This window comes from Paroedura picta, chromosome 1 (genome assembly GCF_049243985.1).
Source record: "Paroedura picta isolate Pp20150507F chromosome 1, Ppicta_v3.0, whole genome shotgun sequence".
Taxonomy (NCBI): Eukaryota; Metazoa; Chordata; class Lepidosauria; order Squamata; family Gekkonidae; genus Paroedura; species Paroedura picta.
In genome coordinates this window covers 93,330,926-93,346,269 of record NC_135369.1, presented here as the reverse complement: position 1 = coordinate 93,346,269, position 15,344 = coordinate 93,330,926, and the positions used below count along the sequence as shown (strand labels likewise).

The 15,344-nt window shown below is 42.1% G+C and overlaps 1 protein-coding gene across 3 annotated transcripts in view; it reads right to left on the bottom strand.

The window, feature by feature from the left end:
• The window catches only part of PRKN (parkin RBR E3 ubiquitin protein ligase), a 951,947-nt gene that overhangs the window by 597,595 nt on the left and 339,008 nt on the right, over nt 1-15,344 (bottom strand). For all 3 annotated transcript variants that reach the window (XM_077348081.1, XM_077348097.1, XM_077348089.1), the window contains exon 4: nt 3,907-4,025. In XM_077348081.1, coding sequence (XP_077204196.1) covers nt 3,907-4,025 — 119 coding nt within the window. The remainder of the gene's footprint in view (nt 1-3,906; nt 4,026-15,344) is intronic.

The following is a 15,344-nucleotide window of genomic DNA, read 5'->3' as shown; positions in this document are numbered from 1 at the left end:
CAAGGATAAAGCCAAACAGCAATTCAGAGATAGGGATGGGGATCTGTGAAGCTTGGGCAGCAATCTAGAAGAAGCTATCACATAAACTAGAAATAAACAAAGCAAACCACCTCCCCTCCTACCACCAGAATACAAGCATATCTCATGCTTTAGACCAAAGACAAAGTAAAACAACGGACGTCTTAAGCAGTAATATATAGTGTACATTTGCGCTACTATTACTTAAATACATGCCCTCATTGCTTACTCATGTTAAAAGTGACCCTGTCATGAATGGTCAGATACCTAAGTATCAGATCTGTAATCCCAAACCAGAAGTACAGAAGTTCAGTAGCAGGCATTTGCCCCAGAGAAAACATGCTCCATGGATAATGCCAATGCTACAGAAGTGTGCCTTACGTGGATGTCATTTCAAATGCAATTTATTCTTCAGAGGTTTCTATGTCTTGGACTATTGTTATGTGACATAAAAAGGTAACCACAACAAGGCTCCTAAAAATGCTACTCCTGTAAATTTCCCCTGCTTCAAAAACCTCCTCCAATACCCCACCACCACCAGCTGCAATGGTGGCCTCTTCTGATTGCAATGCAAAGGCAATATGTAGTAGAATGCCGTGGCAAAGAAGACAGACCCTACATTAGAGATTCCTTTCACATGACAAAATATTTGCATGTAGAAATTGAGAACAACTAGCTTCACTGTGCATAGAAAATTAGGAAATCATATTCCAATTTCAATGTGATTCAAACCAATATAGTGTTCAAACTGCTGAACAGAATGTTTTGGACAGAACAACAAACCAATAACAAGGATTGCAGTAAATCCATAGATATATTAGCTGTGGAAGCATCTAATTACTGAAACATATACAAAAGTTGAAACAGTCAATGAAAACTGGGAGGGAAACAGAAAATCAATGTATACTGCATCTTTCAGTTTTACCTTTATGCACAGATTTGAAATATAGCTTCTATGTTTGTGAGCCTCACAGTGGCTCCTGCTCTATTAATTCAGAGTGCAAGCAGCAAACTTTTACATTGGCAAAGCACTAATGACATATTATTCTTTATGTTGGGGAAAAGAAACCCCACCAAGGTCAACTTATGAGACATGGTTGTATACATGTACATAAAGCTTTACTGGGAGTGATAATGAGAATCCAGCTCAAGTTGCCATTTTGACCAGAAATCCACATACTGCCCAGGTTTCTAGAATGGAATGATTACCAGTTTGGTGTAGCGGTTAGGAGTGCGGACTTCTAATCTGGCATGCCCCAAATGCAACCAGCTGGGTGACCTTGGGCTCGCCACGGCACTGATAAAACTGTTCTGACCGGGCAGTGATATCAGGGCTCTCTCAGCCTCACCCACCCCACAGGGTGTCTGTTGTGGGGAGAGGAATGGGAAGGCGACTGTAAGCCACTTTGAGCCTCCTTCGGGTAGGGAAAAGCGGCATATAAGAACCAACTCTTCTTCTTCTTCTTCTTCTTAACCCCATGTCCATTTATGGCAACAGCTGGCCCAAACTGGCAGTCTATAGGGTTATAAAAGCCTCTACATTTCTACATGAGAGAAGTAAGAAAAATACACACGCACACTTGAGATGAAATTCCACGGAAATAAACTGAATTGCCAAAAACAACCAAGCTTGCCACCAAAATAGATGTGCATAGGATTGCCAATTTACTGCAGTACTTCCTATTAATGCTAAATCAGTAGCACTGGGTTTAGCCATTTCTCCCTAGTATGGCCTGATGCTACAGACTACTTTTGTTAACTCCTCCTCAAAGTATTTAAAAACACGGTTGTATTGTACTTTATAAATGATGAGAAAAAAAGGACAAATGAAAGCTAACTATGCCTCTCCAATGCTCAGGTAGCCCACGAACATTAAAATCATGATTAGTCACAAGAGAACCACCAGCGCTGGGCTTTGGTCTAGCATAGTGATCCCCAACCTGTGGGCTTCGGACCACTTGTGGTCCTTCGATTAATTGGAGGTTGGCCCCAAGGGATGCCTTCTCCCTCCCCCCCCCCCGGCCCTTTACAACACACTTCGGGTGCCTTTGTCTCACATCACTCCCAGATGGGACTGTCTCGTTGAGGAGAAACAAGCTCAGGGTTCCCATTGATTTGTCATTGTCATGAGTTAAAATTTCCATGAAAATAAAATGTTCCTTATGTTCATTGTTGTGGCGTGTATCTTATTTTGAAGGGATGTTTAAACATTAGCATAGCGATCAGAGAGCGTTAGGGCAGTGGTTGAGAGTAGAGGAGTAAACTACCCCCCCCACCGGGCCTCAGTAAAAGGCGTTGAGTGGTCCCCGGTGATAAAAAGGTTGGGGACCACTGGTCTAGCAGAAGATTTCCAGGAAGGCATATGATCCTTGCACATTCTCTCCTTGGGTTTTAATGGGAGCCTTCTGTTACCTAGGAGCTACATTTGGGGCTATAGCAAGACTGGGGCAGAGAAGTCCTGCTGGGGTGACAAAAGTCTGTGGTATCAGCAGAAATGACCAGCAGATCCAAGCCATGCTATAGAACTGCTGTTCAATTGCACTTTGCAGGTTTGGCCTGAAATAATGAACCAGGTGGGAGTGAAGACCCATGGCAAAATAGTCCTCGATGAAAGGTAACTGCCTCCTGACAGCTCTGTTCTCAAATGAGAATCTCGAGCAGGTGGTAATGACTCATCCAATGATGTGGAAGAACTCTTTATTTTCTGACAATGTGATGACTGTAATAAATCTGTTATGTCACCAGAGTCATCTTGACTAAATTATCTTTGGCTGTCCTCTTAGGAGCTAGTAATGCCATACTTTGGAGAAGATGAGGCCAAGATGCTCCTCAGGCAATGCTAATGAGTGGCTATCCTGGATTCACTCTGAAATCCTGGATTTACAATTATTTCTCTGGTACTCTGTTTCCCTGGCTCCTATAACTATCTCTATTCCGCCAGCCAAAATTGTGTAGTCTTGCCATTCTGTTCGCTTCGAAGCAGCCAACTCCACTCTTCTCATCTAGAACTAGAAAATCTTCTTACTATTTCAGCTGGAAGCATTGCCTAAAGTCTTTTACACTGAATTTCTCGACCATCTAAACTAGACGTGTCTAACATGTGGCCCGAGGACCGGAAACAGCGTTTCCAGGCTCCTATCCAGTCTGTAATCAACTGGGAAGAAACCAGTCAGAAAGACAACATAAAGGGCATTCTCTGCTGATGTGTCCCCCCCTTGTTTTCCACAAACACATGCCCTCCCAGGCTCTTCCGTCAGATATCCAGGGAATGCCCACCCCAGAGTTGGCAACCTTAAGCAGCAAGGAGGTCTGGTTTGGCCCCAAGCTCTGTGCAGCCAACCCCTTTGGGGCCTGCCTACTGTCTTTGACTGAGGCGCATGGCCAGGATGCACTGCTTGCTGCTGCCTCCTTGTCCCCCAGCCAGAGCAAGTTGGGTTCCTGCATCTGCCACCTGGGCTGCTGGAAAAATGGATGGCTGTTTTTGTGAAGAAGTCAGAATCTCTTTGGCCCCACTTCCCTGAGCCCAGCTAAGCAGCTTCCCACTTGCGGGTGACCCAAGGAAGGTACCCGCAGGCAGCCCATGTAAAGTTACTGGGCTGCTTGGCAAACATGCTCACTTATGTAATCAAGTGAACAGAGCGATTGGCCAGGCTAGGCATGCTGTGTGCCCCAGTGGTTATGTAAGGAATGCCATGTGTGCAGAATACCAAGGATCGGGAGTAGAGGAGGTCTGCTGAGTCAGGTAAACCAGAGCTTGGCCATCGTTGTGATTTCCTCAAGTTCTAGTATCCAACTAAATATAGGTTTTCAAAGATTCTTCATCCTGTTTACCAATTTGCCAGTTAAAACCAGTCAATATCATTTTTCAGTAATCAAACGCTTGCCTACCCTTGCCAGAGTCAATGTGCCCTGCTTGCACGTTTTGCACCGGACCCGGAGTTTTCCATGTTTCACAGCCTGGCAGGAACTTTTACAGTAAACGTAGAAGTTGTTATAACCAGCAGTATCTGTTGAGCGAGAGAGAGAGGAAAAAAACCTTTTAAAGGTATATATATTTTAGCAAGGGTGTTGTTTGTTTGAGAGTGAAGAAAAACAAGAACTCTGAAGAACAAATTCAGGAGTACAATCCTCAAACACATATGCTACAATGAAGCTACACAAAATAAACAAACAAACACCCCCCCCCCCAAAAAAAAAACCGAAAACAGCATTTGAGGTGGGTAGCCGTATACCCAGACTGATAGTGCAGGGCTGACATGCTGATTAAGACCCAATTAGGGTAGAGAGATTTTTAGTCTTCTAGCTAGGGTTAGTTAAAAATCTTGGGTTTGTGAAGATTCACACACAGCACATTCTTCTGCTGTTTGTTTGTGTTTAACCTGCCACCTTTAAGGAATAATTCTATGACCATGAGTCCCAGAGATATTCTGATTCCATCATATATGTTTTATTTGTTGATATATATGTTGATCAGATTAGATGCAACTGGATAAGCAAAGACATAATCCCAAAGCAAAAACAGTCACCAAAAGCTGTGGTCCCACCCCAGGTAATCAGGGGAGCAGAAATACCACACTGTGTAAAATTGGCCAACTCTGCTTTCTAAGTTGGTCTGAGATGACAGAAGCATATGGAATATATTTAGAGTTCCATGGATGAGGAAACAATCATTTGAGATAAAGTATTTATATATAACTCAAAGATTTTTTTTTTAAACTCTGTCTTTCACGGTCTCTTAGACCAATGCTGTATTTGGCTTGAGCATATTGGTTAAGCCTCCTTCCACCCTCTTAATAGTTGGGAACCGTGTAAACCAAATTGCTGAGGCCCTCTGGTACCTTTATCACTTGCTCATTCCTATTCATTGTCAAGCCATGCTAAAGCTGAAGGGAGACTTTGGATAAGAGTACTATCCAGCTCCTGGCAATATCACCCCTAGACCAGATGCTGAGAATTGCAGAGGTTTCCTGCAGATATCTACTACTGAACTATTGTCATGTATTTATTTGATATAGTTTTCTTGGACAACATAATTTATAATCTTAGACAGAAAAAGAAATGACAGTTTAGATAAGGTAGAAATGGGTTAACTGCTCAGATACAGCACATAAAAATGAGTCTAGTGATTCAAGAAAGGTTTGCAGATGACAGTTTTGATGTCACATTTTAGGAGAAATGGCTTGTGGAACAGAAAATTGTAAGCTGTTCCAGGAGTAGACAGCAGCAAAAAGAAAGGGAGTTGGGGAGAAAAAAGGAAATAGAACAGGACAGTTACCCATAAGTTGGCCTCTATATTGTATATTCTTTTCAGTGGTGTTTACATGAAGCTACCTCATTTTGTTACTCTGATTAGAAGTAGCTTTCCAAGGACACATCCAGTTCCTGTTCCTTTTAACCAAGGATGTCATAAATTGAGACTGGGACCTTCTGCTTGCAAAGAAGATGCTCTAAATCTGGGTCAAAAAAAAGCATGCCTACTGGATGGGGGATACGCTTGTAGGTAACACTGTGTGTGAACGAGACCTTGAGGTACTTGTGGATTGTAAACTAAACATGAGCAGGCAGTGTGATGCAGCGGTAAAAAAGGTGAATGCCATTTTGGGCTGTATCAACAGGGGCATCACATCAAAATCACAAGATGTCATAGTCCCATTGTATACGGCACTGGTCACACCACACCTGGAGTACTGTGTGCAGTTCTGGAGGCCTCACTTCAAGAAGGATGTGGATAAAATTGAAAGGGTGCAGAGGAGAGTGACGAGGATGATCTGGGGCCAAGGGACCAAGCTCTATGAAGATAGGTTGAGGGACTTGGGAATGTTCAGCCTGGACAAAAGGAGGTTGAGAGGGGACATGATAGCCCTCTTTAAGTATTTGAAAGGTTGTCACTTGGAGGAGGGCAGGATGTTGTTTCCGTTGGCTTCAGAGGAAAGGATACGCAGTAATGGCTTTAAACTACAAGTACAATGATATAGGCTAGATATCAGGAAAAACTTCTCACAGTCAGAGTAGTTCAGCAGTGGAATAGGCTACCTAAGGAGGTGGTGAGCTCCCCTTCACTGGCTGTCTTCAAGCAAAGGTTGGATACACACTTTTCTTGGATGCTTTGGGCTGATCCTGCATTGAGCAGGGGGTTGGACTAGATGGCCTGTATGGCCCCTTCATTCTATGATTCTATCATTAGCCATGGACAATAGCTGGTCCTGAGGCTTAAATGGCCTACAGAGGAAGCCTGATCAACAAAATATTCAGAGGGATTGGACAACTAGGCAGGGTTGTTAGGGACCATGGCAAGCATACAATCCTGACTGAACTCACCCTGTTCTTTTCTGCTGGATTCTATTGACAGTTGATACTGCTTCTGAAGAGAAAGGCACTACATGAAATGACAGTAAAGATCAATCTACTTCTTGAGCTCCTGAGTCATAACTACTACTACTACTAACCTCCTCCATTCTATAGCAGTTCTTCAGCAAACATTTATTTAGCAATGCCCTATGTCTGGAGAGGTAGCATAAAGGTAAAGGTATCCCCTGTGCAAGCACCAAGTCATGTCTGACCCTTGGGGTGACGCCCTCCAGCGTTTTCATGGCAGACTCAATACGGGGTGGTTTGCCAGTGCCTTCCCCAGTCATTACCGTTTTACCCCCCAGCAAGCTGGGTACTCAGAGAGGTAGCATACAGACCAGCAAACATTTGTGTCTTTCTTTTAAATAGATTTTGTATCTACAGGAAGTCATTGTCAATTCCAACACCTTCTTTATCACACAGATCAGCATGTTCACAAACTTTAAACAGGTGAGAACCTGCTAAGGTTTGTGTGTAGCAAGCCACAGGTTCACCATCTTGCAATAGCAGCAACAAAAACAGTAAGACGATGATTAGGAGCATGCAGCCACTGCCATTTCATGTAGAGGCAGAGCTATGTGCATGCATTGCACAGCCAGTAAAGTAAAAAAAATAAATCTGCGTATTCTAAGCACGGAAGAAATATCCCCATAGCACAGACACCTTGTGATGGGCAATAGGTCTCCCGCATAAAATTCCCTTCCCGACCCTTTTCCCAAAAAAGATAAACAAATAAATGTGTATAGGCGGTTGCTGCCGCCTGCTCCCAACATAAGCCTGTGCCCTTAAATGATTGAATTTCTGTGAATTCTTTTTATTTACTATGGAATGTAATAATGTTTCCTTTGCATCACACTGTAATTTTAAAAAAGCTTTTTTCATTTGCTGTTTGATATGTGCACTGATACCTGTACACGTTGCTGCAAGTATGGCACCGTTTTTGTTAAGAGAAATTCTGCGGGCAGGAATCACATAGAGGGAGGGTGCGAGGGCAGGACAATACTGCCTGGACTATTGCTCATTTCCCCCTTCATACAGGCAAACCCCTATTTACTCACTGCTTGCTTACGGATGGGATGCACAACTGAGGATGGCAAATTGAGTTTTGGCGATTTCCCTCATCGCTAGTTAAAGCTGATCAAAACTTGAGGCAGCTCCTGGACAGCATCGGGATGCAGGTGACATCATGTGAAGGGGGCTATAAAAGTAGCCACCATCCGGAGAATGTCCAGGGGCTGATTCCTCATGTAGAAACTGTCTTTGTAGTCCCAAAGAGTGGAATCTCCCTAGCCCCATGATTATATCATTTGCACTGGAAAATAGATTAAAAACCAGATTGATTTTATATCAGAAGTAGCTACTGCATTAGGACTATACAGTTAGATATCTTAAGGTTGATCAGATCTTGGCAGGTAATCAGCATATTTACTAGATAGTGCTCTGATGGCCAAGTCAGAAAATAATGCATACATGAGCCTGCACAGGGACTTTCAGGCATTATTAGGTTAGAATTCCTGTCTTTTCACGGTGCCATGGGGGTCCATTTCAGTGTAGTCCCTTCCCCTCAAACCATTTTTTCTGGGCTCCATGATGTCACCAACATCATTTTGTATGAAGGAAATATCATGGAGGGAAGAAGGCAGGAATCCCTTCTCCTTGGGTGCTTTGGTCTCACACCTAACTGGTCCCTCCACAGTGCTAAGAAAGGAATTCCTACACTGTCAAAATGGTAGGAAGTCCCCATGGTGAACTCATGGGCACATTATCATTTAGTTTGGCTCTATGATAAAAGTGAGATTAAGTACGTTACAATTCCTGTATGAGTTCCCATTTTTTAAAAGCAGGTTCTGTTTTGCTCTCCTCAAATGGAGTACCTACTTCATTCCCAGAAAACCAAGATGGCTTCATTTCCACATTAGACAAGTGGGTGCAAAAAGGCTCAAACTCAAAAAGGATTCACAGACCCCCAAACTACCTTCACAGTCTCCCAGAGATCCCCAGACTTCAGTTTGAGAAAACATTGCTTGAGATTGTGAGTCCCTTGGAGGTAAAATGTTTGTATTTTGAAAAAATTATGCAAGCTTTGAGTCTATATAATGCAGTGGGATATAAATCAAATAAGCATCTATACCATGGAGAGTCACAGAATGAAGTTTTACAAAAAGAATTTGGCATGAAACTTCACTTATCTGGCTTGCTATAAGTTCTTGGCAGAGAACTTGCAACTTGAGAGCCAGCTTGGTGCAGTGGTTGAGAATGGTGGTCTCTAAACTGGAGAACCAGGTTCCGTTCTCTACTCTACCAAAGACAGCCAGCTGGGTCACCTTGGGCAGTCACAGTTCCCTCAGAACTCTTTTAGCATCACCTAGCTCACAGGGTGTCTTTTGTGTGTTGAGGAAGGGTGGGCAATTAAAAGCCACTTTGAGACTCATTTATTTGGGTAATAAAAAGTGGGGTACAAAAAACTGTGTTTTTTTCTTCTTTGTGATAAACCCCCTCTTCCACTTGCTGATTGGGAGGATAAAATTTGGTCTCTTAATCCCCCAAAATCCAGAAGCTGGCCCTGGTAGTGTTTAATTTATCACATCAGTGATATAGTAGAATCACATCTACGTGCCCTGAAAACTGTCAGGCCACCAAATGTTAATTCACTGCTTCCTTAATGAAAAGGCCATCTCTCAACATTACATATAGAATGAAACAGAAAAGATGACAAGTAATAGATTTTTCAATTTATTGGACTAATTCAAAATGTGATGTCATTAAATATTTGACAGCTATGTTCTTGTTGTGAGGCAATTCTGAGTTACAGCAATTAATTTACTTGCATCTCAGGTTGTAAAGTTTATTTACTAGTGCCAATAAATTGACTAAGTGAATTGGAAGACAGAGCGAGGAAGGGCATCAAACTTATTTTTTCTTGAGAATTATCCAAACAACTTTGTGAATTTCTAGATATCTTTACATAATTATAACTGTTGCAAGTAAGCTTTTTGAATTGCAAAAGTGTGACCAATTACTTATTACCTACTAAATTCTGCATTATTCACTGCAGTTGAATTCCTGTGTATTTGAACAAAAGTTAGTTCCTCTGGCAATTGGGTACTTCAATAACAGTAACCTCAAGAGAAGATGCAGCGGTTAAGAAGATACCGTGGTAAAAAAGGCAAATGTCATTTTGGGCTGTATCAACAGGGGCATCACATCAAAATCACAAGATGTCATAGTCTCATTGTATATGGCACTGGTCAGACCACACCTGGAGTACTGTGTGCAGTTCTGGAGGCCTCACTTCAAGAAGGATGTGGATAAAATTGAAAGGGTACAGAGGAGAGTGACGAGGATGATCTGGGGCCAAGGGACCAAGCCCTATGAAGATAGGTTGAGGGACTTGGGAATGTTCAGCCTGGAGAAAAGGAGGTTGAGAGGGGACATGATAGCCCTCTTTAAGTATTTGAAAGGTTGTCACTTGGAGGAGGGCAGGAAGCTGTTCCCGTTGGCTGCAGAGAAAAGGACGTGCAGTAATGGGTTTAAACTACAAATACAACGATAGGCTAGATATCAGGAAAAATTTCACAGTCAGAGTAGTTCAGCAGTGTAATAGGCTGCCTAAGGAGGTGGTAAGCTCCCCCTCACTGGCAGTCTTCAAGCAAAGATTGGATACACACTTTTCTTGGATGCTTTAGGATGCTTTGGGCTGATCCTGCGTTGAGCAGGGGGTTGGACTAGATGGCCTGTATGGCCCCTTCAAAGTCTATGAGTCGATGATTCTAAGACTAAAAGTAGCTGTAGCACTTGTTCTCTAGGACAACCTTGTAATGATCCAACTCCCTAGACTGTGCAGTAATTGGAGCATTTGGAAAGCAGGGCTAATGCAAGACCTCTTGCTGTCCAAGCAATTCCATGATCCCCTTCCGATATTCCAGATTTAGGCACGAGATCCTCAAGCCAGTCAACTGTCATTCATTAGGCTGCAGCTGACAACTGAAACTAGCAAGACACTTTAAATTGACCCATTATGACCCATTATGCCCGGGGGGGAATAACGCACATTCGGGGTGGAATGGCGGTGACTAAAATAACCAATAACACACGGTGCCGGCTGCAACCGGCCACAGCTCTGGTGCATGCCGCCGAAAAAGCCATGTTAGCGAAATGCAGAAGAAAGCGCAGCTTCCGGGTGACTGGGGCGCAACCAGAAGCGGCGCCGGGATCGCCGCGTGCATAATCGGTTACTCTGGGTTTTGCCGCCGTCGCACCCTGTCCCGTGCATAACTGGTGTGCTTCGCGTCTTTCCTCTCCACGTTTTCCATTTGACCCGAAATCGCTGTTTCGGCAGAATTAGAAGGAATATAGATCACAAAAGTTGCAAGATAATGACAATGCATCGCTCACTAAAGCCTTGAGCTTCTTACTTAATTTTCAGGAGACCTTTTCTACCTAAATTTCTTGGTAAATTAAGACAACGAAGTGATGTTGATTGTCTTAATTTAACAAGAAATTTAGGTAGAAAAGGTCTCCTGAAAATTAAGCAAAAAGTTGAAGATGAAAAATGAGTACTGAATAACTACACCAAGGAAAGCAAAGCTTCTAATTGAAGTTTATAAGACTTATTTAAGGTAACAGAAGCCAAAGAGTATGGTGTAGTAGTTAAGAGTAGTTAAGAGTAGGACCGTTTATGCACTGGAAGTTTCATGCTGGGATGCAGGCTGGAGTTTTAGTCGTGGCAGGTTGCCCCACCTCTTCCTGCACCCACACATGGGGGATCATTCGCCCCTGATTTGTGCTCCTGACAGGGGGGTGGGGCAGTGAAGTTCCAAGTGCATAAGTGGTCTAGCAGCTTCTAATCTGATGAGCTGGGTTTTATCTCCCACTCCTCCACATGCAACCAGCTGGGTGACCTTGAGCTAGTCACAGCACTAATAGTGCTGTTCTCATATAGCAGTACTGTCAGAGCTCTTTCAGCCTCACATACCTCACAGAGTGTCTGTTGTGGAGAGACAATTGTAAGCTGCTTTGAGACTCTTTTGAGCAGTGAAAAGTGGGGTATAAAAACCAACTGTTCTTCAAAGAAGAAGAAGATAACAAAAACATTGAAATCAAACCTCACTCTGTTGACTGGAGGGAAAAGCACTTGCATGGGTAATATTTGAAAGACATAGAAAGTAATGTTGATAGTGAAAACACATGGAAGTAGATCCAAAATGGAATTTGAAGATATAAATGGAAAGACTCATTTGAGCTGTAAAAAGGTGGGCCCTCAAAATAAAGAGTACCAAAGCCAAAATTCAGAAGACCAGTAACAGCCAATATTGACTTTGCAAGACTAAGGATGACACAATTGACCACATAGCCAGTGCATGTTGCAACATGTTCACACTGACAATAAAGAATGTCATATTAGATTTGCTGCTATGTTGCACTGGAAACTTTGCAAGTAGTATGACTTACTATCAGCCATAAATTCATGGGAGCACAAACCAGACAAGATCACAGATAAAATGAATTCAAGATTTTTCGGGGACTTCCAAATACATGGAGTATAACTTTCCTGATACAGAAATTGAAGGGGGGGGGATGGGAAATAGGGTTTGGATAACTGACAATGCAATCCCAGAAAACAGCAGAAAAGCAAAAGCAAAAGTAGGAGGAGGAGGAGAGAAGGAAAGAAGGAAAGAAAGAGGTCACAAAACACCAAGACCAATAAATAGAGTTAAAATGCCTCGGGGAGAAGAAGGTTACCATTGTGCCAGTTGTCACTGGACATTCTGGGCATTGAGCAAATAGCTCAGCTTCAGAAGACTGTTGCTTGGAACAGCAAGAATAATGTGAAGATAAATTTGCAGTACCCAAGAACTTAGCTAGTTCTCAAATTGCAGAGCACCATCTACCAGTCAAATACCTGACTGTGACAATTCATATAATAATAATGATGATGATAATGATAATACTTCCCAAAGGCTTCTACTTCCCAAAGGCTATAGCATGCAGACAACCTGAAAAGGAATTCCACTCCCCCACATTCTATGGCTGTTAGTGCTATCATTGGAGCAAATACAGACAGACCTTTGACTCTGCTTGAAGCAGTAATAGCAATAATGCTGGAAAATCACCTGTGGATGAGGAGTTGGTCTTCTCTTCTATGTACGACTGGACTCAAACTTCATTCTGCTGCTTCAGGCCAACACGGCTATCCACCTGAACCTATACTACCCAGTTTGTGCACCAAGGATTAATTAACCCAGGCAATAAACCACAGAATAATTTATAGGGTGGAGTAGGGGGAGACGTTGCATGCCAATAAATCTGCAGGTGTGACTCCAGCAACATCAAGAAAGCAGAGGTTTGAACTATGGGGTGTTTTGTATTTACTGTACCTCATAAAACCTCGCACAAAGAATGACGGGTTACCACTGCACTTAGCTCCATATTTGGATCTATCAGTCTTTTTCACAAATACTGTTAAAAAGCAATCACAAGCATGAAACTTAAGATACCAGAAATATGTCCAGGAAAAAGTCCGGAGGGGGGGAGGGTGGGAAGCAAGACGGGTAGAGAGTTCTGGAATAACTTGTCAATTGTCTTTCCCAGAGCAACATTGCTAGATATTGAGAGCACTATTGGAGATGCCTTCAGATCTTTGAGATGAGAGTAACTAGATATTTCCAGGGAAAAATTTCACCACTTTATGCAGGTGGGCTGATAGCAGTCTCATACTTCCATAGTCACATTACTGAGCCTGCAATGGGAGCAGTGTTGCCAGCAATGTGTACAAGAGCAATCAGAATAAATTAAAAGAATAATACAGACGTAGATAGAATGTCACACAAGCTGCACAAATCTTCATCTAACATTAACAGTCCCTGTCTAATTTTTCACAAACAACCTTGATTGAGATTCTCTGTCTTTGTTTTCAGGGGCAAAAGGAGGTGAAAATAAATCTGTCTTAAATAGGACACCAAATCTGAAATGGTATTAATACAGAAAATTGTAATTACGGCACAGCGCCAGCAATCACTAGAACTGCTGCAGTATCAACCTTACAACCTTGTCTTTTCTCATTCAATCATGCGCTATAGGGTTTCATAGACTTTCCCATTAATATTTTATAGCACTGGCACTCTGCTCAAATGTGCAGATACAGCAATTGCCAATTAAAAAATTAAAGTCCTATTTTTAAAAGCAAGCTCTGTGTGTACGTGCATGCACACAGAGCAGTGGTTCATTGCAAATTTTTATAAATGTATGTGCATCTCCAAGGGAAAGCAAGCAATTGCTGCTGCATTATTGATCATTCTCTCAGAGAATACCTTATGACATTAACCCCATGAGTCTAATATATAATCACATACAAACCCACATTAACATACCATAGTATGTAGCTAGGCAATTGAAAGCTTTATACCTTTATACCCATTGAAAGTTATACCTTTTAAGACGAATGATTTCAACAGGCTTGGACTGAAGCAACTCTGCACAGGATTGCACAGTAAATATACTAACTGCTTTTCAAGTCAAACCCTAATGTCCAAGCTATTTTACAGGTGTTTTTTTCCCCTTTCCAAATTTAGTGTAGAATATTTGCACACACATGATGACATCAGCCTGTAGCTTAATATAGCAGTTGTTCTTCAGTGCGTTCTCCCATTAGCTAACAATTCATTACTTATCTATTTGTTTATATTTTACTTTGTATACTGCCCCTCTCCAGAGGAAGAGTGGAAGGACAGACGGACAGGCAGGCAGAAATTGTTGGATCCAACTGAATTTTCTGTAGGGGAAAATCAAGGAGTGGACCCCTTTGATCACCAAGTGAGGGGTGTGCTGGGGATCATGTGATGTGCTTATACAAATGGAAGGTGCTACAGAAAAAGAGAGGGACTAGGTAAGATTTAATGAGAAAGCCAGCTGGATCCAATACACCAGGGGTAGTCAAACTGCGGCCCTCCAGATGTCCATGGACTACAATTCCCAGGAGCCCTTGCCAGCATTCGCCAGCGAATGCTGGCAAGGGCTCCTGGGAATTGTAGTCCATGGACATCTGGAGGGCCGCAGTTTGACTACCCCTGCAATACACTGTCTGCAAATGTTTAAACTTCAGGAAGAGGGTTTATAATTAGCTTTAAATGGTTAAGACAACCAATTTGATTATTTTCTTTGAGCCGAAGAGTTCAAAACCAATTGTCCCTGAGGTCCATAATCTAATTTGACTATTTAACATTCCCAGTGAATCAGCCTTGACAGTATGAGATGATGAGTGAAAGAATTATTACATTAACAAACTTAATTTTTCCTTGACTGGATAAGTCACAATGCCCTGGAAAGGAAGTAAAATATTTAGTATGCATTTAAATAAAGGAGAAAGCATCTGCCTATAAAACTAACTACATAAGTACTATGACACCAGTAACACTATAGAAAATAAGAGAATGTATTTCAGGATAAACTGTAAATTAGTCAAAGCTGATTTTATCAAATGCATGAATCAAATTACTTGAGCTCAGGCTCAAGACGGCTTATACTGGAATAAATTTTGCCTGTCTCTGTAATGCTTTATTTTGCATTTAAAGACTAACATAGCTACCCATATGAATGTATTAATCTAACAGATATATAATTTTTTTTTAGTAAAGATTAATACCTTCTTTCCTGAACCGGGTAATTCTACTTAACTAGGGATCATACTACATGTCAACTGTGACACAAGTTGGGTCCTGCGACTCAACTGTGTCCTTTTTTGCAAACTCCTTGGAACTAACATTCCCAAGCACACCAAGACCCAGGTTGCATCAGGATCTCAGTGCAGGGGGAGGAAGGGCTTCAGCAGGGGCACAATGTAATGAATGGTTAGGAATCCCAACATTAATTCAAAAAGAGCACATCAATATCTGGCCTCCAAGGACTGATAAAAATGTTAGATGTTCCAAAGATAGAAAAACAAATCTGTATGGCCTTCTCCTGAGGAGCTGAGTGATTTG